This window comes from Ovis aries, chromosome 1 (assembly GCF_016772045.2).
Source record: "Ovis aries strain OAR_USU_Benz2616 breed Rambouillet chromosome 1, ARS-UI_Ramb_v3.0, whole genome shotgun sequence".
Classification (NCBI taxonomy): domain Eukaryota; kingdom Metazoa; phylum Chordata; class Mammalia; order Artiodactyla; family Bovidae; genus Ovis; species Ovis aries.
In genome coordinates this window covers 7,400,197-7,426,072 of record NC_056054.1, presented here as the reverse complement: position 1 = coordinate 7,426,072, position 25,876 = coordinate 7,400,197, and the positions used below count along the sequence as shown (strand labels likewise).

Below are 25,876 nucleotides of genomic sequence, written 5' to 3'. Positions count from 1 at the left end.
TGAGACGGCTTTTATTCCTGAGCTTCTGCTGCTCACGCTACCTGAGCTTAGAATCCAGGCAGCTGGATCGGTCTGGGCTGCAGTTATCTGATGGCTCCTGCAATGTTAATGGGCTTCTTTCCTGTGTGTGTGTGTCTGCTGCTGACACCAGGCTTTGCCGAGGCAGGCAAGCTGCTGGTGGTACCCATGGATGGGAGCCACTGGTTTACCATGCGTTCAGTGGTGGAGAAACTCTCCCAAAGAGGGCATGAGATTGTCCTAGTCATACCAGAGGTGAGTTGGCACCTGAGCAATTCATCCAATATTACGATAAAGACTTATCACACGGCTTACACTCTGGAGGATTTGAACGTCGCGTTCCGGAAATTCTCTGATTTTCAGTGGAAAGTTCGGCCACAGAGTCTACTTCCTATGTTAATAAGTTCAGAGAACACAATTTTTGATTACTTTTTTTCACGCTGTAAGAGCTTGTTTGAGGACAAGAAATTAGTAAAATACTTAGAAGAGAGTTCTTTTGATGCAGTGTTTCTAGACCCTTTTGATATGTGTGGTTTGATTATAGCCAAGTATCTCTCACTTCCATCTGTGATCTTCACCAGGGGAGTTTTCTGTCATTATTTTGAAGAAGGCACTCAGAGTCCCATGGCCCTTTCTTACGTTCCGAGAGCTTTTTTGGCATTCTCTGATGCCATGACTTTTGAGCAGAGACTATGGAATCTTATCCGGCACATAGAGGAACGTTTATTTTGCCCATATTTTTACAAAAATGTTGAAGAAATTGCCTCTCAGATTCTCCAGACGCCTGTCACAACATCTGAGCTCTTCAGTCAAACATCAATTTGGTTGTTACGAAATGACTTTGTTTTGGACTATCCCAGACCAGTGATGCCCAACGTGGTCTTCATCAGTGGCATCAACTGTCAGAAGTTGAATCAAAAGCCACTGTCAGAGGTAAGTTACTTCTCCTTTAGCATATTGAAGATTAATGTGGCTTTGGACATTTAAGAAAAAGATGCCTTAGTAAACTGGTTTGTCATTTATATCCTTAGCATTTGTAATTTCTTTCTGGTTGAACAAAGTATTTTGTGCCAGTTCATTTAACTGTGTGTTATCAAATTTAAAAAGCTCCTTCTTTGCTAAGTATGTGTATATGATTGATGTGATTGTTTATAATTTCTAGGCTGCATTTTTGAATACTGTTTTTGAAAAAATATCCAGTAAGAAATGAAACTTCCCTTTTGTTGACCCAATGCTAGTCCCTATAGGAAAATGCTTTTAGCGGTTTTGTATGCCTCTCTTCCAGTTTTTCTGAAATTATTTTATATAAGTGCATGTATCTTGAGTAACTTCTCACAGCCATTTATTAAAATACAATATACTATCAGACAGGACACATAATTCCTTACCTTCCTTTTTTCACTTGCCAATTGTATACATCTTCTCAGTCAGTATATATGCAAATGTGTCATTCTTTTTATTTTAAAAAATATTCATTTATTTTTTTGCTGCATTGGGTCTTAGCTGCAGCGTGTGGTACTTTCGTTGCATCACGCAGGATCTTGAACTACCGCTCAAGGGCTCTCGATCTGTGGCTCGCAGGCTAAGCAGTTGCGGCATGCTGGCTTAGTTCCTCTGTTGTGTGCGGGATCTTAGTTCCCAAACCAGGGGTGGAACACTCATCCCCTGCATTGAAAGGCAGATTCTTCACTGGACCACCAGGGAAATCCCTGTCACACTCTTTTAAATAGTCGCAGAAAATTCTTTTCTTTGAATGCATCGTAGTTTATTCAGCTAACAAATACGGGTAGATAAATTGCTGGTTTTCCCCACTTTTTCTTTTATAAGCAAGACTGTATTCAGTTCAGTTCAGTTCAGTCGCTCAGTCGTGTCTGACTCTTTGCGACCCCATGAATCTCAGCACGCTATTAAACATCCTTAATTCTTTACCTGCATATATTTCTGACTTCTTGCTCTTATCTCTGTAAGCTAGAGTCTTTGTTTTCTTGCCTGGGCAGCTTGTGGGATCTTAGTTTCCTGACTAGGGCCCTTGGCAGTAAAAACTCAGTGTCCTAACAACTGGACAGCCAAGGACTTCCTTCTTTGATTATTTATAACTCTTTAAAAATGTAACAACCATTCTTAGTTCATGGGCCATACAAAATCAGGCCGCTCAGATTTTTCAGTATCTTTTGAAGTGGGGAACAAGATTGCTGGGCTCCCCAGGGTGAAGTCAGAGGTGAGACAAGCGAGGAAGAAGGGGGTAGTCTATCAGGATAATGTGAGTTTTAAATATGTTATAATGCTCTCTTCACCCCGAAAACAACACTGCGTCACTTGTTGATAAGAAATATACTAGAGTAAGTAGATGCTACTGGTACAAGGCAAGGTTACTCAAGAGTAGTAATCCATTTAAATTGAAAACATTAGGGAGATAACCTGAGTCCTTCTGGTCAGCTATGGGCCCAAACTGCAGGACTCTGAGAGGCTGGGCTTTTCCCCTTTGCCCAGTTTCTGTGGCAATCCCAGGCACCACCCAGCACCATCTGCACCCTCTATCTGAGGGTGGGGTACTGCACCATCCTGAAACCTTGCCCAGTCCATTGTGGTTTATAGGTCACCCAGAGGGATGTAGAGATATGTAAAGCCATATGGATTTTGTATCTACCTATTGGTTACAGATAGAGAACTATAAAACATGTTGAACCATATATGGCTTTATATTGTTTGGTTACATATATCTATACTGGGTTGGCCAAAAGTTCATTTGGGTTTTTCTGTAAAGTCTTTTTCTAAAAAACTCAAAATGAACTTTTTGGCCAACTCAATATAGCTATAAAATAAATGGTTTTCTATATCTATTAAGGGATTACATGTATTTGAAAGGTTTCACATATCTGAAAGGCAATATATAGATATTTTAAAATTTATATATTGTAAATTTATTTACATTTATATAAATTATATATAATATAGTACATATAAAATTAAAAACATATATATTTGTAAGTACAAATATAAAGTAAGCATAATTATCAGAGAGAATTCTGACCTCAAAGAAGACTCTTTAACCAAGATCCTTGGATATAGCATAACTACAAAAGCAAATTTTCATGAAAAAACTTATGGACATCATGTATTTTTCCTGTGCACTTTAAAATGATTAAGATGGTGAATTTTTTAAAGTGGAAAAAAATGTCTTTTAACAGCGGATTGGTTTGAATCAGGATACAAACATGTTTCCCACATTGGAGCATTTCTTCTATCTGTAACTGCCTCCTCCCTTTTAGCAATTGCTTGTTGTAGTAACTGGATCAGTGTCCTGTAGAATGTTTCACGTTCTGGTTTGTCCGATGGCTGTCTTGTGGTCGTGGTTAACTCGTTCCTGTAAACCGGAATTTAGCGTAGGTTTGATTGATCCAGGTTCCTCTTTGGACAAGCACATCCGTAGCATCCGTAGCACTGTGTGGTTGGTACTGCATCACTGCAGATGGCAGTCTGTATCTGACTGTTCTACGCTGAGTGATTTTGACTTTGGTCTGAATGCAGAGTCATGCTCTCCCGTGTCTGCTGTGGCTTTCCAAGGTCCTGAGGGAACTTGGACCAGGTGACAAGTAGGCCTGAAGTTGGACAAGTTTTCACCTCCAATCTTCTGGCTCGAAATTGCGGACCCAGGACATCCTTGGTGCAGCTGACAAAGCTCTGTGTCTTCTAGTCCCTGCCCGCCCCACCTGCCATATCCTTCTCCTCTTTTATGTTCCAACCCCACTGCCTGCTTCCCGTCTTTCACACCGTTCCACTTTGGGGCCCTCATACCTGCTGTTCCTCTCTCTGGAATCCTCTTTCTCCCATTCAAAGCCAAGCTAAATTCTTATCCTTTTTTTGTTTGGTTTCAATGATGTTTTTTGGGGGAAACTTTCCATGATCCCCATGTAAGGTCATACACTCTAGTTATAGGCTCTCATGGGGCCTGATATCACCCTTAAAAAATTGGTAATCCAACGGCAATTAATGAGTTCTCTGGCAATCTTGTGTAGCGTCTGTTACACCTCCCTGTCCTGTAAGCTCCAGGCAGGAACCACATTTGCCTTTCCTGTTGCTATATCTCTAGCATCTGGTCTGGTACTGGGAGCAAATTTGCTGGTTGAATGCAAACACAGTTGCCGTAGAAGGATGTGTGAAAATGTCCCAGAAAGTTATGTTAAGAGGAAGAAAGGCACTGTTTCATGTCAGCCTGAGGCTTTTGCCCCTCCCATTACAAGTACATCGAGCCTTAAAGGACAGGATAAGTGAAAATGCTTGCCTATATCCTAGGTTTCAGTCAAACTGCTTTTCGAAAATGGAAATCTATGGACTTCCCTGGTGGTCCAGTGGTTAAGACTCTGAGTTTCCAATGCAGGGGCATAGGTTTGATCCCTGGTCCAGGCACTAAGATTCCACATGCTGTTCAGCATAGCAAAAAAAAAAAAAATGCTAAAAAATTCACATGTAGAAACTCCAGTACTTTGGCCACCTAGTGTGAAGAGTTGACTCATTGGAAAAGACTTTGATGCTGGGAGGGATTGGGGGCAGGAGGAGAAGGGGACGACAGAGGATGAGATGACTGGATGGCATCACTGACTTGATGGACGCGAGTCTGAGTAAACTCTGGGAGTTGGTGATGGACAGGGAGGCCTGGCATGCTGAGATTCATGGGGTCGCACAGAGTCGGACATGACTGAGAGACTGAACTGAACTGACTCTCCCAGGCCTCTCAGTGTTAGGAAAGGGGGCGGAGGAGACTAGTCACTGTCAAGGGTTATGTGACAAGTGAGAGCTCACCAGTGGCTGAGAGAACTTTCAGGAACAAGAGGGTCTTCTATGTGGCCTCAAGTAGTTTTCTTTATGCTGTGTTGATCCCTAAGCTCTACCTTAGAGACCCTTGGCCTTCGTGATGTTTTGGTACATAAAACAGCCTGGCATTTAGAGTTGCTCCAGTGGGATGAGTGGCACCAAGGAACTGGATCCTATGTCTGATCTGAAATAAAGGAATATCCTGAAGACTTAAGGCAAGTCCAGAAGCTGTGAACAGGAGTCGGGAGGCAGCACTCTGCTTGGGAAGGGCCAGGGGCTCTCAGCAGAAGGCTGAGTGGTTGTTGGACTCAGTGCGGATCTTCAGGAGCACAAGAACCTCAGCTGAGGTCAGCTGATAGATATGTAGGCATGACTCAAAAATGTCACTCACGATCCCTCTGGATACTTTTGTTCCCGAGTCCAAGCTCACCCTGCTCACTGCATGATAGGCCAATGAATCCGAGAGATGAGGTGTTGAGGCGAGGAAGAGGCTTTATTTGGAAAGCCAGCCGGCTGAGAAGATGGCAGACTAGCACCTCAAAATAACCATCTTATCAGGGTCTGGATGCTAGTTTCTCTTACAGATTAGAGATGGGGGAAAGGCAAGGAGGCAAAGCAAAAAGGCCATTAATCTTGCAAACATCTCCTAGAATGGCAAGCATCAGGCAGGGGATGTATTCATTTCCCGCTTCCTGCCATCCACAGGTGGACAGGGTTCTGAACAAAGGCACTTTAGCTTGACAGTCAGGCAGGGGGGCAGGATTCTCTGAGGCAAGCTATGAAGTATGGTTATAGTAACAAAAGCAATGAAAAGCAAGTCCAAGAAACAGTTCCAATACGCAGTCGGGACTGACTTCTTCCCTTCTACACTTTCTCCTTTACTGTCTCCTGCCTCCCCCTTCCCCGAAGCGCCCTGTTTCTTCCTATCTCTATTACGCCCATCTTCTCTACCTCCCTCCCACCCATGTTTTCTTATATCACTTTCTCATCATGAATCCTGCCATACAGCGGACAGTGAGAAAGGGCATCCCAGTGTCTGACTCAGACATGGTGCTTTCAGTAAAGAGAGGCAGTGAAGCTTTGCTCAGAGGTACAGAGAACAAGAGTTGGGAACATAGAGGATGTGGTCGGACAGCCCAGGTTCCCCTGGCCCTCTCTCACTACCATCTCTGTAGCTATAAACCAGTGTTCTTCCCTGCCCTCTGGGTAATGAAGAGCTGCTGCTGACTATGTGTTGCACCTGTTCAGTAAGTTGGGGTTCCCAGGTGGTGCTAGCTTGAAAGAACCCGCCTGCCAATGCAGGAGACATAAGAGACATGGGTTCGATCCCTGGGTTGGGAAGATCCCATGGAGGAGGAAATGGCAACCCACTCCAGTACTCTTGCCTGGGGAATCCCATGGACAGAGGAGCCTGTGGGCTACAGTCCATAAGGTCGCAAAGAGTCAGATGGAATCGACTTAGCACACACATACATGGATAAAATAGCACCAGCACACAGAACTCTCTTCCAGATCAAGTATGACAATGCATGTAGAGTACCTAGTGTGCAGCAAAGACTTGGTGACAGCTGTAACCCCAAACTGGGAGATGCTAGGTATTTCCCAGGAAAATGATTTCCAACTGTCACAATTTTTGAAACATGATCAGATGCCAATGTTCTCCTCTTGTTGGGAACCACCTATGAATTATTTAACCCTCATGGCTCTCTAATCTCACAGTGGACATGACATTTGTTGGCTTTTTGGTACTACAGAATAACGTGCAGTTGGCCCTTTTTTTGTTATCATAAAAGATCCTTCATTGAACAGATATCTATTGAGAGTCTTCTATGTGCCTGGTTAAGAGCTGGGGATGTGGCACCAACAAATGAACATGACTGCCTGATGGAAGTTGCCATCCAGTGGGGAGCAGGTATTGACCAGTTACAAATGATGAAAAGCTCGTGAAGAGCAGAGGGTACAAAGAGAACTGACACTGGGGATCTTGCCGGATGAGTGACCTTAAGAAGAGGTGGGGAGAGACTGTGCTAAGCCGTGCAGCCCAAACCCAGATATCACGAGGCATCTCACGCTGAAACCCAGGCACGTTCTTCCCCCTTCACCCATGTCTTTGAGGTCTCCTTACTCTAGCAAATGCAGGAAGTGGAAGTCCAATTTCCTGTCTCTTCCAAGTAATTCTCTGTCATGGCTGCCGAGTGACCTGTGCCCCCTCCCCATGCTCATTACTGCTGGCTCCTGGGGCCACCACCCACATTGATGCCACACACACTCCCCCACCCCCACCCCGGAAGTCACAGACAAGGTCCCTATGGTAAGATGCCCACCAGAGACATCAGGCTGAGCAAACCATATTTTCCAGGACTGGCCTATCCATTCAGACTTGACCCTTTGGGACCTGTGCCAAGACCTGGGCCCAGAGCACTCTGACTTCAGAGGTCCCCATCCCACAGCCTAGCAAATGGATTAAATTGCCCCTGTATCCCACATCACATATTCCGTCAATGTCACTTGATGAGCTGAAACACAGTGGACCAACTGACCTGAGGTTATATTTGTATAGCTTTTTATTAATTTGATTTTGCTCTTTTTAGATTCTGGATTTAGTAAATGTCTTTTTCAGGCCTCAAACACTTGGCAGGACCTTTAAAATCTTGTAGATCCAACTCCTCTTTATCATAAGCTGCAGGTAATTCAACGGTCAACCTTTCTAATCATCTTCCTTCTATCATGACGTCACCACCTCCACATACACAGAGACCTTTTCACCTCCCCTCTAGTCAAAATGCCAGGTTTCCTCCATTTAATTTTAGGGACATCTCAGCTTCCACCCCAGGATCTGCCCCCTTCTCCCTGTGGATGCTGTATCGTGCTATGCTTAGACGCTCAGGTGTGTCTAATATTTGCCCCCTATGGACTGTAGCCCACTGTGGATACATGCCCTAAACTCAGTGGTTGGGTCTTCAGGAGACCCCGAGAAAAGGCTGACTTTCCACCTTGACACTCAGTGATGCCCCAGGACACAGAGAGTCCCACAGCACTACCCAGAGCAGGCCTGACCCTCCAGGGTGGCTCACCCGTCTCCCCTGCTGTGACTGGCAGACACTCTAGATTCTTCTCCCTGTTGTCTTGTTCATACACACGCACGTGCATACACACACATCATTCTTATTAATAGAAACCATCTTCTACACACTCCCTTCTTAGTTTGCAAGGTTATCTCTCTGGTGACATTTTACAAAGTGGTGTTCGTTTCTTCCTTTCATCTCCTGTCTCCTTGTATGACCCTTTGGGCCTGCTGAGAATAAGAGCATGCCCCATAGCCAAGCCTTCCATCCAGCAACTCAGAGACCAGAGCAGAGCTCTGCTAGGAAGGGCCCAGAGTGGTCCTCGAAGGGTGGGGACTAGGCCGAGAAGCCTGAGGTTTGCAGGGCATCTTTCTGCGTCCACCTCCACACACTTTCTTTAGTCTTCCTGCCTCTAGAAGCACCGTTCTTGCTTTAGAAAGGTTGACCCTTGAATTACCTTGAACCTGCGGGGGTCCTGCCTGCCCTGGAGGGTGGACTCTCACCTACTCTGCTCCCCTTGGGACCATCAGGGTCTCCGTGCCACCTTGATGGACACACACCAGGATTCCCTCCTTTCCTGACTCTGATCACTGTGAGTGGGAAACGCTGCTGGCACTCTTCTCCCTGGGATGTTGCAATGAATTTGCGATTTGGCTGGGTTCCTGGGACCCACGTTGTGCTTGCAACAGCTCCTTCCATGCCGTTTCTCGGGCTTCTTCTCTTTTCCTGAGTCCCAACATGCTTCCTGAGCCCACGGGGCTAGGTTAGAACAGGCCCTTGCGTGCCATTTCAGCTGTGCGTGACTAGTCCTGGGCGAGTCTGTTTGAGTTCTGCTAGGAACCACCTCTCGCTTGGAAAGCCTGCCTCCCACACCCGTCATCTCCTGGACTCCCTCTACTCGGCAGTAAACCAGGCAGCGCTAACGTGAAACTCGAGAGCCAGGTCACAGCCTGGGACTGATGGGCGGGAGGGCTGGAAGTCACTCCCCGGCTTTCTGACTCATACTCCAGAGCCCTCACCATGTGCTAGCTCCCACGGGGACTCGCACGCATGCAGCAGAACACCTAAAGAACAGCGACTCTTGGGCAAGGAAGCTGCTCAGTGACACTATAATCTGTAATCGCGTAAATCTGTAAACTGTCACTTACAAAAAAAAAGAAAAAGTGTCACTCTTCTAATCCTCTAAACCTATAATCTGTCACTTGCAAAAAAAAAAAAAATTAAAGCAGTGTCCCTCTTCTGTTTTTTTATTCGTTTGTTTTGGGAAATGGAGCTATTTTTCTTTAATATGCTGTTTATCCTAACCCAGAATGGACTTATTCTTATTATCTTAAATCAGTTAATGAGGAGCTTTTGTTTACAGTGATTTTAATTTCTAAAACAGATCATTTTGTTGTTGTTGTTCAGTCGCCAAGTCCTCTCCAACTCTTTCTGACCCCATGGACTGTGACAAGACAGGCTCCTCTGTCCTCCACTGACTCCTGGAGTTTGTTCAGATTTGTGTTTATTGAGTTGGTAATACTAACTAACAGATCACTTGGGTAGACATAACCCCCACGGGGTTTCCCAGATGGCACAGTGGTAGAGAATCTGCCTGCCAGTGTAGGAGATGTTTATTCGATTCCTGGGTCGGGAAGATCCCCTGGAGAAGAAAATGGCACCCCACTCCTGTATTCTTACCTGGGAAATTCCATGGATAGAGCAGCCTGGTGGACTACATACAGTCCATGAGGTCACAAAAGATTTGGATAGAGCTTAGCAACTAAATGACAACAACAACAATGTCTTTATGAAAAGGGTAAGTCATCAGAGGCTAGAAGGGAACCTGGAGCAGACCATTCCTGAAAGCCTCCAGAAGAAATCCACCTGGCCCATGCCTTGATCTCAGGCATTCAGTCTCCAGAACCCTGGTAGTAAATTTCTGCAGTTTAGACCACCCACTGTGCAGTCTTTGCTTCAGGGGCCCTCATTAGTGGGAAACTCCCTAAGCCAATGGGAAATTGTTTTCTAAGCCAAGAAAGTATTCTGTGGTGTCTGGGGTCCAACGCTAGAGACACATTTTTGTTTCAAATGCTGGCTGGTTGAGTCACCATCAAACCCCGTCACCTGCTGCTTTCCCCTTGTTTTATATTTCTACATTCTCTCCTTTTTCACATTTTCCCACTGTCTCTCCTGCCTCTTTTATTCCTCCTATCCTCTTTCCATTCTCAGTAAGCAACTTGGAACTTTCACTCTTTGAGATTTTATCTTAAAATTAGTTAATTATTAGGCTGCCTTGGGTCTTAGTTACAGCGTGCAGGATCTTTGTTGCACACACTCTCTAGTTGTGGCACGCAGGCCGAGTTTCTCTATGGCATGCCATCTGGACAAACCTAGACGGCGTATTAAAAAGCAGAGACATCACTTTGCCGATAAAGATCCATCTAGCCAAAGTTGTGGTTTTCCTAGTAGTCATGTATAGATGTAAGAGTTGGGCCATAAAGAAGGCTGAGCACCAAAGAATGGAAGCTTTTGAATTATGGTGCTGGAGAAGACTCTTGAGAGTTCCTTGGACTGCAAGGAGACCAAACCAGTCCATCCTAAAGAAAATCAGTCCTGAATATTCACTGGAAGGACTGATGCTGAAGCTGAAGCTCCAGTACTTTGGCCCCTTAATGGAAAGAGCCAACTCATTGGAAAAGACCCTGATGCAGGGAAAGATTGAAGGCAGAAGAAGAGGGTAGGAGAGGATGAGATGGTTGGATGGCATCACTGACTCAATGGACATGAATTTTAGCAAGCTCCGGGAGATAGTAGAGGACAGAGGAGCCTGATGTGCTACAGTCCGTGAAGTCGCAAAGTGTAGGACAAAACTTAGTGACTGAGCAGCAATAACAACAAAGTTATTTGGGATCCTAGTTCCCCGGCCAGGGCTTAGGCCCGCATCCCTGCATTGCCAGGCAGACTTCCAATCCCTGGACCACTAGGGAAGTCCCCCTTGAGACAATTTGAGGATTTGCTTTTGCCCAGCAGAGGGCTTCTCGGTTAATCCACACAGAACCCAGCTGCCTGATCAGAGCCAGAGGAAGCCCCTCTGAGGGACGTGCCCTGGTGCTCACACTCTCGGATTAGCAGATTAACTCACTAATTCTAGATGGAACCCTCTGTGGGAGATGCGGTAATTCAGGTGCAGAGCAGTGGGTTGTGCTGCTGGGGTCAGGGGTGGGTGAGGAAGGGGAGGCTACAGACTTTAGAATTTCTGTTCTTAACCACAGTCAGAGTGGGCATTGTGGTCTTCGAGCACATATCTGTTGGGATTATTTTTTAAAATAATTTTATTTGTTTAATTTTGGCTGTGCTGCTGTCTTTGCTGTGGCGGGGCTTTTTATCTCTAGTTGTGGCAAGCGGGGGCTACTCTCCAGTGTTCCGCCAGCTTCTCATCTTGGAGGTTTCTCTTGTTGCAGAGTGTGTGCTCTGAAGGCTTCAGTAGTTGTGGGACTTGGGATCTTCCTGGGCCAGGGATCAAACCCCGGTCTCCTGCACTGGCAGGTGGACACTTGATTCCGAAGCCACCGGGGAAGCCCCCTGTTGGGATTCCTTTTGTCTTCTGATATAACAGAGAGCCCCCAGGCACAGTGGTGAGACCAGGAGAAGTGGGGTGGGAGGAAGGTCAGACTCCTCTCTGCCAGGGTAGCTTTCTTCATCCTCCTTTGAATCCAGCCGTCGCTGTGGTAACCAGGTAACCAGGATTTGGAGTGACCAGCTCTGCTGTGTTGTTGTTCAGAGGCCTGAACTTGCATCTGTTCACCTTGCATTCGGGAATGAGAAAAGTTGACAAGTGGGGAAGCCCTGATAGATATTTGTCCATGGACATGGTCACGGGTGCTGCAGAATCCCGGGTGGGAACTGCTCAGGATGGAGGGCTGAAGCCAGCCCCCGGGACCCTCTGAGATGTCCCCCAGTGGGACTGGGACAGACCCATTGTTGGGGATGCAGACAGAGACAAAAATAAATCGAGAGGCTCAGGTGAATGCCGGTAAGGGGCCTGGTTGTTGCAAGTTAGCCATGTGCTTGAAAGTGGTTAAACATTAATTTACATTCCTTCATGTAATAGGACAGTTCAGGGCAAGGAGAGGTAGGCTGGGTCTGTGAAGGGCAGGGATTCATTGAGGGATAAAAAAAGAAGAAATTCTCCCCGAGCTTGGCCATTTGGAGCCTGTAAATTATTCTTGTTGCTATCTGCCCATCCTCCTCCAGCATGGCTTGCCTTCTTCGCAGAGTTTCTGTGGCAGTTTTCTTCTTAGCACTTTGGGGCTTCGCCCTGGGGGACAGGCTGCTGGTGGTCCCTCAGGATGGAAGCCACTGGCTCAGCATGAAGGACATCACTGAACGTCTCAGCGAGAAAGGGCATGAGATCGTGGTGGTGGTGCCCAAAGTCAACCTGCTCCTCCAAGAGTCCAAGCACTACACAAGGAGAATCCACCCAGTGCCCTACGACCAGGAGGAGCTGGAAGCCCGTTACCGTTCCTTCGGGAAACACCACTTTTCTCCACGCTGGCTGGTGACTGCCCCTATGGTGGAGTATAGGAACAACATGATCGTCATCAACATGTACTTTCTCAACTGCCAGAGTCTCCTGAGGCACTCGGACACCCTGCGCTTCCTCCGGGAGAGCAAGTTCGATGCCCTGTTCACAGACCCGGCCTTACCTTGCGGGGTGATCCTGGCCGAGTACCTGAACCTGCCCTCTGTGTATCTCTTCAGGGGCTTTCCCTGTGCCCTGGAGAACACGTTCACCAGGACTCCAAGCCCTTTGTCCTACGTCCCCAGGTACTACACTCAGTTTTCAGACAAGATGACCTTCCTCCAAAGGGTGGCCAACTTCCTGGTGAGTTACCTGGAGAACATTTTGCTCTATGCGCTGTATTCCAAGTACGAAGACCTGGCGGAGGAAGTCCTTGGGAGACAGGTGCACTTGCCGGCCTTGTATCAGAAGGCCTCCATTTGGCTGCTAAGATACGACTTTGTGTTCGAGTATCCCAGACCAGTGATGCCCAACATGGTCTTCATCGGAGGGTCCAGCTGCAAGAAACAAGGCATCCTGCCTCGGGTGAGTGGCTGGCTTTCTTTCGGGTGGCCCTGTGTCTTCCTGGGCAGATGTGGTTCTTTCCTGTTCTGTCTTCCCTTGAGCATGTGGCTCTGGGGAGGGCTGCCTGAGGAGGAGAGGACAGGCTGAGGTTCTGAATGACGCTGTGGCCTGGAAGGAACACAGAGGTGGTGCATGGCAACAGCGGGAGATAGCTTGAGCGAGGTTATCTGGGGGCACTCACAGAATCCTCGAAGGAGCCTGAGAAGTTTCCAGTCCAAATCCTCTGCTTGTCTATTGAGGAAACAGGTGAAGCTGGACCAAGAGGACGCAGAGCTAAGAGGCTTGTTTGTTGCTATTGTTGTTTAGTTGGTAAGTCGTGTCTGACTCTTTGCCACGGTGTGGTCTGTAACCTGCCAGGCTCCTCTGTCCATGCTGGCCCAGGTCCGAATACCTCCTCCCTGTGGCTGAGTCCCTTTGCTGTCCACCTGAAACTGCCACAACATTGTTAATCGGCTATACTGCAATTTAAAATAAAAAGTAAAAGAAAAAAAAGTACATTCTCCCATCTCTGTGCACTGCCTTTTCCCTGGACCCTAAACCAGGAGTCAACACAGGATAGCTAGTGGACAGAATCTGCCCAGAGCTAAGAATGGTTTTACATTTTTTTTTTGAAGGGCTGTTATAAACCACAAAAAAGAGTGTGTGACAGCAATGTGTGGGGTGTGCTGAGCCTGCATATTTACTATCTGACTCTTTACAGAAAAGGTGTGCTGACCTAGGCAAGTATCCCTAGATGCCCTCTTGACGTGTGTGGAAGAGGGCCCAGAGCTACTTTGGAGAATAAAAACTTGTGAGTTTTGTGAGATTGTTTGGTACTTTGAAAAACTTATTCACACTGGAACTCTCTTTTAAAAAGATTTTTTTTTCCCTTAGAAAGAAACCCTGAAATAAATCCCAAAGGCCCTCACCACCCTTCTTGAACATTTGCTGATTACTCTAACACGCTGGACAGTTGGCAGCAGCTGTGGGAACAGGGCAGGGGCTGATGAGCTTAACCAGACTGGTTTCAGGAAGCACAGAGCATGAACTAGAAATTCTGGGTTCTGAGAAATTTTAATCGACATTAATAAGCAAAAATGTACGAAGAAACATTTGGCATAAGAAGGGAAGAAAATAGCTTTTTTGTTACCTTGAGACCTATCATTTTATTTTTGGAAAAAAAAAAAAAGAGTTGTAGTTAGTCATATTGAAAACCAGATTATAGTGGCTGTACTGTCTGAGCCCCATGAATCTTTACCTGGTGCTTGACTTACATTTATGTGTGAATTGCAATCCCATTTAACAATAGAGAACATTCTGTACTACAATATGTAATTATCAACTTACATTTGTAAATTACTGGGGTTCAGTTCAGTTCAGGTCAGTTCAGTCACTTAGTCTTGTCCGACTCTTTGGGACCCCATGGACTGCAGCACTCCAGGTCTCCCTGTCCATCACCAACTCCCGGAGTTTACTCAACTCATGTCCATTGAGTGGGTAATGCCATCCAACCATCTCATCGTTTGTTATCCCCTTCTCCTGCCTTCAATCTTTCCCAGAATCAGGGTCTTTTCCAATGAGTCAGTTATTGAATCAGGTGGCCAGAGTATTGGAATTTCAGCTTCAGCATCAGTGAAGCTGATTTATTCACCTTCCATGAATGAATCTATTCATTCACCTTCCATGAATGAATCCATTCAGTCACCTTCCATGAATGACCCATTCATTCATTCACCTTCCAATGAATATTCAGGACTGATCTCCTTTAGGATGGACTGGTTGGATCTCCTTGGAGACCAAGAGACTCTCAAGAGTCTTCTTCAACACCACAGCTCAAAAGCATCAATTCTTCGGCGCTCAGCTTTCTTTATAGTTCAACTCTCAAATCCATACATGACCACTGGAAAAACCATAGTTTTGACTAGACAGACTTTTGTTGGCAAAGTAGTGTCTCTGCTTTTTAATAAACTGTCTAGGTTGGTCATAACTTTTCTTCCAAGGAGCAAGCGTCTTTTCATTTCATGGCTGCACTCACCATCTGCAATGATTTTGGAGCCAAAAAAAGTAAAGCTTGTCACTGTTTCCCCATTTATTTGCCATGAAGTGATGGGACCAGATGCCATGATCTTAGTTTTCTGAATGTTGAGCTTTAAGCCAACTTTTTCACTCTCCTCTTTCACTTTTATCAAGAGGCTCTTTAGTTCTTTGCTTTCTGCCATAAGGGTGGTGTCATCTGCATATCTGAGGTTATTGATATGTTTCCCAGCAAACTTGATTCCAGCTTGTGCTTCATCCAGCCCAGCATTTCTCATGATGTACTCTGCTGCTGCTACTGCTAAGTCACTTCAGTCGTGTCCGACTCTGTATGACCCCATAGACGGCAGCCCACCAGGCTCCCCCGTCCCTGGGATTCTCCAGGCAAGAACACTGGAGTGGGTTGCCATTTCCTTCTAACTGTTGCTTCCTGATCTGCATACACGTTTCTCAAGAGGCAGGTCAGATGGCCTGGTATTCCCATTTCCTTCAGAATTTTCCACAGTTTGTTGTGGTCCACACAGTCAAAGATGTGAAGATAGGCTCGATAAAGGACAGAAATGGTATGGACCTAACAGAAGCAGAAGATATTAAGAAGAGGTGGCAAGAATACACAGAAGAACTGTACAAAAAAGATCTTCATGACCCAGATAATCACAATGGTGTGATCACTCACCTAGAGCCAGACATTCTGGAATGTGAAGTTGAGTGGGCCTTAGGAAGCATCACTATGAACAAAGCTAGTGGAAGTGATAGAATTCCAGTTGAGTTATTTCAAATCCTTAAAGATGATGCTGTGAAAGTGCTGCACTCAATATGCCAACAAATTTGGAAAACTCAGCAGTGGCCACAGGAATGGAAAAGATCAGTTTTCATTCCAGTTCCAAAGAAAGGCAATGCCAAAGAATGCTCAAACTAAAGCACAATTGCACTCATCTCACATGTCAGTAAAGTAATGCTTAAAATTCTCCAAGCCAGGCTTCAACATTACGTGAATCATGAATTTCCAGATGTTCAAGATGGTTTTAGAAAAGGCAGAGGAACCAGAGATCAAATTGCCAACATCTGCTGGATCATTGAAAAGCAAGAGAATTCCAGAAAAACATCTATTTCTGCTTTATTTACTATGCCAAAGCCTTTGACTCTGTGGATCATAGTAAACTGTGGAAAATTTTGAAAGAGATGGGAATACCAGACCACCTGACCTGCCTCTTGAGAAACCTGTATGCAGGTCAGGAAGCAACAGTTAGAATTGGACATGGAACAACAGACTGGTTCCAAACAGGGAAAGGAGTACATCAAGGCTGTATATTGTCACCTTGCTCACTTAACTCATATGCAGAATACATCATGAGAAACGCTGGGCTGGAGGAAGCACAAGCTGGAATCAAGATTGCCAGGAGAAATATCAATAACCTCAGATATGCAAATGACACCACCCTTATGGCAGAAAGCAAAGAACTAAAGAGCCTCTTGATAAAAGTGAAAAAGGAGAGTGAAAAAGTTGGTTTAAAGCTCAACATTCAGAAAACTAAGATCATGCCATCAGGTCCCATCACTTCATAGCAAATAGATGGGGAAACAGTGGAAATAGTGGCTGACTTTATTTTTCTGGGCTCCAAAATCACTGCAGATGGTGATTGCAGCCATGATATTAAAAGATGCTTACTCCTTGGAAGGAAAGTTATGACCAACCTAGACAGCATATTGAAAAGCAGAGACATTACTTTGCCAACAAAGATCCGTCTAGTCAGGGCTATCGTTTTTCCAATGGTCACGTATGGATGTGAGAGTTGGACTATAAAGAAAGCTAGCACCAAAGAATTGATGCTTTTGAACTGTGGTGTTGGAGAAGACTCTTGAGAGTCTCTTGGTCTGCAAGGAGATCCAACCAGTCCATCCTAAAGGAGATCAGTCCTGGGTGTTCATTGGAAGGACTGATACAGAAGGTGAAACTCCAATACTTTGGCCACCTAATGTGAAGACTCATTTGAAAAGACTCTGATGCTGGGAAGGATTGAGGGCAGAAGGAGAAGGGGACAACAGAGGACGAGATGGTTGGATGGCATTGCCGACTTGATGAACATGAGTTTGGGTAGACCCCGGGAGTTGGTGATGGACAGGGAGGCCTGGCGTGCTGCGGTTCATGGGGTCACAAAGAGTTGGACACGACTGAGTGACTGAGCTGAATTGAACTGAACACAGTCAAAAGCTTTGGCATAGTCAATAAAGCAGAAATACATGTTTTTCTGGAACTCTCTTGCCTTTTTGATGATCCAACGGATGTTGGTAATCTCTAGTTCCTCTGTCTTTTCTAAATCCAGGTTGAATTACATCTGGAAGTTCACCATTCACGTACTGCTGAAGCCTGGCTTGGAGAATTTTGAGCATTACTTTACTAGCTTGTGAGATGAGTGTAATTGTGCAGCAGTTTAAACATTCTTTGGCATTGCCTTTCTTTGGAACTGGAATGAAAATGGACCTTTTCCAGTCCTGTGGCCACTGCTGAGTTTTCCAAATTTGCTGGCATATTGAGTGCAACACTTTCGCAGCATCATCTTTTAGGATTTGAAATAGCTCAACTGAAATTCCATCACCTCCACTAGCATTGTTTGTAGTGATGCTTCCTAAGGCCCGCTGAACTTCACATTCCAGGATGTCTGGCTCTAGGTTGGTGATCACACCATCGTGATTATCTGGGTTGAAAAGATCTTTTTTGTACAGTTCTTCTGTGTATTCTTGCTACTTCTTCTTAATGTCTTCAGCTTCTGTTAGATGCATACCATTTCTGTCCTTTATTGTGCCCAGAAATCAAAATGGAGTTTCTTTTGACAAATGATCAAACCATTTCAACATCATGGAAAAATGTGCACTTTGGAGTGTTGTTTTGGAAGTCTGTAGCGCTAGTGGCCACATGACCTTGTGAATGTACTTAATTGCAGAGAACTGTTTTCTTTAAATGGTTAGTTTTGTTATATAACTTCATCTAAATAAATTATTTTAAAAAGAAGGTACATATAGATCAGAAGGAATAAAGGCCTGATTTATAGCTTAAAAGAAATTAAAAAACTCCAGGATTTCCTTGGTGGTCCTGTGGTTAAGAATTTGCCTTGCATTGCAGGGGACATGGGTTTGATCCCCGGTCGGGGAAGGTTCCACATGCTGTGGGGCAACTAAGCCTGTGTGCCTCAACTATGGAGCCCACTGTCCCCAATGCTGTGCTCTGCAACAGGAGAGGTCACTGCGACGAGAAGCTCACGCATGGCAACTAGTGAGTAGCCCCCACTCTCTGCAACTAAAGAAAGCCTGCTCACAGAATTGAAGGCCTAGTACAGCCAGACATAATAAATAAATAAATAAATATTAAAAACAAAAAACCCCAAGCTCTCCTTAGCAGGCGAGTAATGTGATCAGGCAATACAAAAATACCACACAAATGGCCAATAAAAGTTTGAAGACACACTTGATTTCAGAAATAATGCAAGAATTCAAATGAATAAATAACTACATTACACTTGCTTATCAAATCAGCAAGCATGTTTTGTAAGTAACTGTTGGCCTAGCTGAAAATAAATACTCCCTGTACTGCTTTCAAAAATGGGCCAAGTCTTTTGCAAACCAGAGCCGGATGACCATTCCTTGCATAAAGCTACAATTCATGATCTAGGAAAGGGCTCAGGGTAACTGGGGGTCCCCAGCCTCGCCACATAGAGAGCAGGGGGTTCCCCTCCCCACTTGCCCACATTGGTGCCACTCTGACCACCGCCCCTAGGGCCTCCTCTGCCCAAGGAGTGACTCAGCCACCTCCGAGGGCTTCCTTTTGTTTCTGCCAAGATGCTTCAGAGAAGCCCGTGGTCATCTGGCAGGTGGTTCCCGTGGGGATGCTCTCAGAGCCTGGGCCAGGGGGCAGCCCCACGTGTTGTGAAGCCATGTGTCCTGTCGCTGCCCAGGGCCTCAGCTCCACCCTCATGCACCTCGAGACCTGGCCCCAGAGCAGGTCTGCTGCTGGAACGTTTCCTCGGGTGCCTTCCCCTCTGCCCGCAGGGGCTCTGATCCCAACCACCTTCTGGAACACTCTCTCTGTTGTTCCTTCAGGCTTCTTAGCTGAGACCAGTCTGTCCCATGGCTAACGTGTATTCCTTTTGGGAGGCTCAGGTCAAATGTCTCCATCTTAAAGAAGACTTTAGCCTACATTTCATTATTAGAAGGGCCATGGGAGGGACTTCCCTTGGTGGTCCAGCAGGTAAGACTCTGCACTCCCGGTGTGATGCAGGGGTCATGAGTTCAATCCCTGGCCAGGGAACTATATCCCACATGCATGCTGAAACTAAGATCCCGCGCAACCAAAATAAATAAAAGCCACTGACGTGTTTTCTTAGAACAAAGGAACCCGGAGAGCAATCCTAGTGTCTTCCACTTGCAATTCAGAGAGCTGCTGGGAGGTGGGAAAAGTGAAAGGTGCTCAGTCATGTCCGACTCTTTGCTACCTTATGGACTATGCAGTCCATGGAATTCTCCAGGCCAGAATACTGGAGTGGGTAGCCTTTCCCTTCTCCAGGAAAGGACAGGAAAGGAGCTTGGAAAGGACAGGTTTCTATTTGTATTCGATTGTACATATCATGGGGGCAAGTCCTGGCCAGACCTCAGGCTCCGGGCCCAGCATGTCTTCTCTGCCCACCTTGGGGGAAGGAAGGAAGAAGTGCTTGGCCCTGGCCCATCATTAGGGAGGGGAGGGTCCAGTCTGCCCTGCTCCACTGGCGCCAAGCATTCCTCCCTAGTCCCCATGACCTCAGTAGGGCAAGAGCTGTAAGACTGGGATTTGCACAGGCTGTGTGGTAGAGGCAAATGGCTTATCTCTGGGTGTTCATTTCTCCATCTGTGAAATGGGAACAGTCAGGTAGCCATAGGGTTAAGTGGGTGAGACTCAGTTCATGGGAGAATCTCGAAACCAGTCAGTGCAACTCAAATACGAGAGAGTGACTTTAGGCTGGGATAACAGGAAAGGGGCCAGAGACAGGAGGTCATCCAACTTGTAAAAAGGAAAATGGATGCTTCAAGAAGAGCTGAGGGAGCTGCCCGAGGCCACAGGCTGCAGCCGGAGGCAGAGGCAGGATGAAAACCCACTTCTTGGCTTCTCCCACCCTGAGGTCCAGCCCTCTTTTTTTCTAATTAGGCAAGAGTTGGAAAGGCTCAGCCTCATGGAGGAAAGAAAGGAACCAAAGGGCAAATCAGTGGATCTGGCCAGCTTTCTCCTGGTCTTGTGGCCATGAGTTTTGGCTTCCCCAGTTGAAATGGGCCTGACCAGGCCTGCCTCACCCCCTCACAGGGTTATTTGAGGGTTGGTCGAATGGGCAGTACATTACAGCACTTTGTAGATAACCGAAGGAAACTATGGCCTCCATCCTTGCCTTCCCAGGACCTAACTCAACGCAGGCTGAAACTTTCACTCCAACCAGGGACTGAACCTGTGCCTGCCTGGCAGTGGAAGTGCCAAGTCTTCATCACTGGACTGCCAGGGAAGTCCCTCTTGCCACATTCTTTGGAGAGCATTTCCCCCACAAGAAAACCAGATTCCAATTTCTCCTGGACTAGATTTTCTGTTCCCAAATTTTCTCCTCTTATGTTCTGGAGTCATTTAGATAGTGGTTCTCAAACAGGGGTGATTTTGTCCCCAGGGAGCAATGTCTGCAGGCATTCTGTAGGGTCATAATTGGGGGATAACGTAGGCTTCCCTAATGGCTCAGTGGGTAAAGAGTCCACCTACGGTGCAAGAGGCACAGGAGATAGGGGTTCCATCCCTGGGTTGGGAAGATGCCCTGGAGAAGGAAATGGCAACCCACTCCAGTATTCTTGTCTGGAGAATGCCAGGGACAGAGGAGCCTGCAGGCTACAGTCCATGGGGTTGCAGAGTTGGACATGACTGAGCGACTAAACCACCGCCATTGTCATCTGCTAGGAAAAGGCCAGGGATGCTGTTAAAAATCCCACAAAGCACTAGAAGTATACCCATCCACCCTCTCCCAGCTAAGAATCACCTAACCCCAGAACAGTATAAGTGCTAAAGCTGAGAGACACTGATCTGAACAAATTCCAAGTGAGCATCAGTGACTTCTTCCCACAGGACCCCCAGCTAGGTGGTGAGGGGGTGGCAAAGGTGCTCTGCTCACCCTCTGAACTCATCTTGTTTCCTGACAGAGGTCTCTACAAGTAACACTCACTCGGGCTTGCAGGTTGAGCTGAGGATTAACTTTTAGGCAAGTCAAGCGAACAAAAACCCCAAAATGCCAAGTCATTCTTAACAGGCGATTTTAAAAATCTAAGACTTGAGCCAATGTCTACAGTGCCTTCAGCAGATTGGTTCTCTTTCAAAATTCCATGTTTATCTTCATGACTAGTTATCTTGGAGATTAACAGACATGCAGTAGTTTTGACATCACTGTTTATGTTAATAAGTAATTTCTAAGGAGTGGCTAAGTACTAGAATGAGTCGGGGTTAAAAAGAAAGCATTCAGTGGGAATGTCTGAAATATAAGAAACTTGGTTGGCTAGTAATTTAGATAATTCTAGGAGAAAGATAAAGTGGGTTTAAATAAGAAATGTTACTGAGTTATAATTTATAAGCCATACAGTCACTCAGTTGTGTCCAACTCTTTGTGACCCCATGGACTATATAGTACATGGAATTCTCCAGGCCAGATTACTGGGGTGGGTAGCCTTTCCCTTCTCTGGGGATCGAATCCAGGTCTCCCATATTATAGGTGGATTCTTTACCAGCTGAGCCACCAGGGAAGCCCTAAGCCATACAAGTCCTCATTAAAATTTACAACTCAATGGATTTGGAGCACATTCATAGATTTGTGCAACCATCAGCCCAACTAATCTTAGAATATTTTCAATCACCCTCAGAATACAGTCTTTTTTATTTTTTTGATGTGAGTCATTTTTAAAGTCTTTATACAACTTGTTATGATGTCGTTTCTATCTTATGTTTGGGTTTTTTGGCTGCAAGACATATGGGATCTTAGCTCCTCAACCAGGAATTGAACGAGCTCCCCTCTGCATCGGAAGGTGAAGTTTTAACCAGTGGACCTCCAAGAAGTCCTCAGAATACTCTTTAGCATCAACAGCTATTCCTCAATCTCCCCTCTCCCTAGCCCCTGGCAACCCTCCTTTTCTGTCTCTATGGACTTGTTTATTCTGATCGTTTAATACAAATGGAATATGTAATATGAATATGTGGTCGATTTTTTTTCACACAGCACATCTTCCAGGTCCACCCATTCTTATTGTGGAATAATATTTTGTTCTGGGGCTTCTCTGGTGGGTCAGACGGTGAAGAATCTGTCTGCAATGCAGGAGGCTTGGGTTCAGTCGTGATATACTATACTCTATGTGTGTGCTTGTCAGACTTCTGCCTTATTTTACTTTTTGGCTCTTATGAATAATGTTGCAGTGAACTTTGATCACAAGCTTTGTGTGGACATATGCTTTCACCTCTCTTGGGTATATACGTAGGAGAAGAATTGCTGGGCTGTATGGTAACTATATGTTTCACCTTGCTTGTTCGCTGTTCCGTCTCTAAATAGCATTTGACTCTGCGACTACATGGACTGTAGACCCCCAGGCTCCTCTGTCCATGGGATTCTCCAGATAAGAATACTGGAGTGGGTTGCCATACCCTTCTCCAGGGAATCTTTCCCCCCAGGCATCAAATCCAGGTCTCTAGCACTGGCAGATGGATCCTTTACCTCCAGATAAGAATACTGGAGTGGGTTGCCATACCCTTCTCCAGGGAATCTTTCCCCCCAGGCATCAAATCCAGGTCTCTACCACTGGCAGATGGATCCCCTTTACCTAATAGGCACTGGGGAAGCATATTTCATCTTTGCTGTGCTTAATCACTCAGCCACATCGACTCTTTGCAGCCCCATGGACTGTAGCCCTCGAGGCTCCTCTGTCCATGGGGATTCTCCAGGCAAGAATACTGGAGTGGGTTGCCATGCCCTTCTCCAGCGGATCTTCCTGACCCAGGGGTTGAACCCAGGTCTCCTGCATTGCAGGAGGATAATTTTACTGTCTGAGCCACCAAGGAAGTCCCAAAATACTGGAGTGGGTAGCCTATCCCTTCTGGTGAAATACACATATAGTAAAAACGACCATTTTAAAGGGTGCGGTTCAGCGGCCCTTAGCACACCCTCAGTGTTGCACACCCTCACCACTATCTAGTTGCAGAACGTTTTCATCACCCCAAAGGGAAACCCTTTCCTCATTAATCAGTCATTCCCCACACCCACCTCCCCACAGCCTTTCAGTTCAGTGCAGTCACTCAGTCGTGTCCGACTCTTTGCCATCTCGTGGACTGCAGCACACCAGGCCTTCCTGTCCATCACCAACTCCCAGAGTCCACCCGAACCCATGTCCTTTGAGTAGGTGATGCCATCCAACAATCTCATCCTCTGTCATTCCCTTCTCCTCCTGCCCTCAATCTTTCCCAGCATCAGGGTCTTTTCCAATGAGTTAGCTCTTCGCATCAGGTGGCCAAAGTATTGGAGTTTCGGCTTCAATATCAGTCCTTCCAATGAATACTCAGGACTGATCTTCTTTAGAATGGACTAGTTGGGTCTCCTTGCAGTCCAAGGAACTCTCAAGGGTCTTCTCCAACACCACAGTTCAAAAGCACTCAGCTTTCTTTATAGTCCAACTCTCACATCCATATATGACTACTGGAAAAACCATAGCCTTGACTAGATCAAATTGCCAACATCTGCTGGATCATGGAAAAAGCACGAGAGTTCCAGAAAAACATCTATTTCTGCTTTATTGACTATGCCAAAGCCTTTGACTGTGTGGATCACAATAAACTGTCAGAAATTCTGAAATAGATGGGAATACCAGACCACCTGACCTGCCTCTTGAAAAATCTGTATGCAGGTCAGGAAGCAACAGTTAGAACTGGACATGGAACAATGGACTGGTTCCAAATAGGGAAAGGAGTATGTCAAGGCTGTGTATTGTCACTCTGCTCATTTAACTTCTATGCAGAGTACATCATAGAAATGCTGGGCTGGAGGAAGTACAAGCTGGAATCAAGATTGCCGGAGAAATATCAATAACCTCAGATATGCAGATGACCCCACCCTTATGGCAGAAAGTGAAGAAGAACTAAAGAGCCTCTTGATGAAAGTAAAAGAGGAGAGTGAAAAAGATGGCTTAAAACTCAACATTCAGAAAATGAATATCATGGCATCTGGTCCTATCACTTCATGGCAAATAGATGGGGAAATAGTGACAGGGTTTATTTTGGGGGGCTCCAAAATCATTGAACATGGCGACTGCAGCCATGAAATTAAAATATGCTTGCTCCTTGGAAGAAAAGGTATGACCAATCTAGAGAGCATAATAAAAAGCAGAGATATTACTTTGCCAAAAAAGGTCTGTCTAGTCAAAGCTATGGTTTTTTGGGTAGTCATGTATGGGTGTGAGAGTTGGACTATAAAGAAAGCTGAGCACTGAAGAATTAATGGTTTTAAACTGTGGTGTTGGAGAAGACTCTTGAGAGTCCCTTGGACTGCAAGGAGATCCAGCCAGGCCATTCTAAGGGAGACCAATCCTGGTGTTCATTGGAAGGACTGATTTTGAAGCTGAGACTCCAATACTTTGGCCACCTGATGGGAAGAGCTGACTCATTTGGAAAGACCCTGTTGCTGGGAAAGATTGAAGGCAGAAGGAGAAGGGGACGACAGAGGATGCGATGGCTGGGTGGCATCACCGATTCAATGATGAGTTTGAGTAAACTCTGGGAGTCGGTGATGGACAGGGAGGCCTGGAGTGCTGCAGTCCATGGGGTTGGAAAGAGGCAGAGAGGACTAAGCCACTGACCTGAACTGGACTGAACGTTTGCTGTGACCGCCCCCTGCTGGAATAATTCCTGTACTGCCTCTCAATTGACTCAGTCCCCAAGATGGTTTCAACTGGGATACAGGCCCCCACCTCACACAAACAGCCTGTGAGGAGGACCCCTGGGGTCCAGGCTGACCCCTCTGAATTATTCCCCAGTTGTCTGCAAAAGGCATTCTTAAAAAGCACATACTTAGCCACATCGACTTCAGTAGCTACCCCAGTCTTTGGATGAAGTTCAAGCCCCAGCCTGACTCACACATCCCGTGGAGAGCTGGTGTTTGGTTATAGGCTGGATTGAGGCTACCTCAAAAAAGATATGTTGTGAGACTTCCCTGGCGGCGCCGTGGATAAGAGTCTGCCTGCCAATGCAGGGGACAAGGGTTTGATCCCTGGTCTGGGGAGATTCCGCATACTGTGGAGTCACTAAGTCCACGCACCACAACGGAACCTGTGCTCTCGAGCCTCGGAACCACAGCCACTGACCCCATGTGCTGCAACAGCTGAAGCCCGTGAGCCTAGAGCTCCTGCTCCCGACGAGAGACGCCGTCACGACGAGAGGCCCATGCGCCGCAGTGAGGAGGAGGCCCCGCCCACCACAACTAGAGAAAGCCTGCAGGTAGCAACTAAGACACAGGACAGCCAAAAATAAATAAATGAATAAGTTTTTACCCTTGGGTCAGGAAGATCCCCTGGAGAAGGAAATGGAACCCACTCCAGTATTCTTGCCTGGGAAATCCCATGGATAGAGGAGTCTGGTGTGCTACAATCCAAAAATACGTCCAGCATAGCCAAAAAAAAAAAAAAAAGATTCTAACACTCAAGAGCTCTGCATGTGGGTGTATTTGGATACTGTGTCTTGACAGAGGTAGTCAAGTTAACTGAGCTATGACTTGCTGTTATTGTTGAGTCACTAAGTTGCGTCTGACTCATTTTTGACCCC

At 46.1% G+C, this 25,876-nt stretch overlaps 2 protein-coding genes across 2 annotated transcripts in view; both read left to right on the top strand.

Moving 5' to 3' along the window:
* Positions 1 to 25,876, top strand: part of UGT1A9 (UDP glucuronosyltransferase 1 family, polypeptide A9) — a 171,174-nt gene continuing 145,298 nt past the window's right edge. Inside the window, 1 exon segment of the mRNA NM_001009189.1 lies at positions 1 to 951. Within this exon segment, the coding sequence (NP_001009189.1) occupies positions 91 to 951 (861 nt within the window). The 5' untranslated portion in view covers positions 1 to 90.
* UGT1A6 (UDP glucuronosyltransferase 1 family, polypeptide A6) overlaps positions 12,083 to 25,876 on the top strand; it is a 159,093-nt gene continuing 145,299 nt past the window's right edge. Inside the window, 1 exon segment of the mRNA NM_001205146.2 lies at positions 12,083 to 12,984. Coding sequence (NP_001192075.1) covers positions 12,133 to 12,984 — 852 coding nt within the window. The 5' untranslated portion in view covers positions 12,083 to 12,132.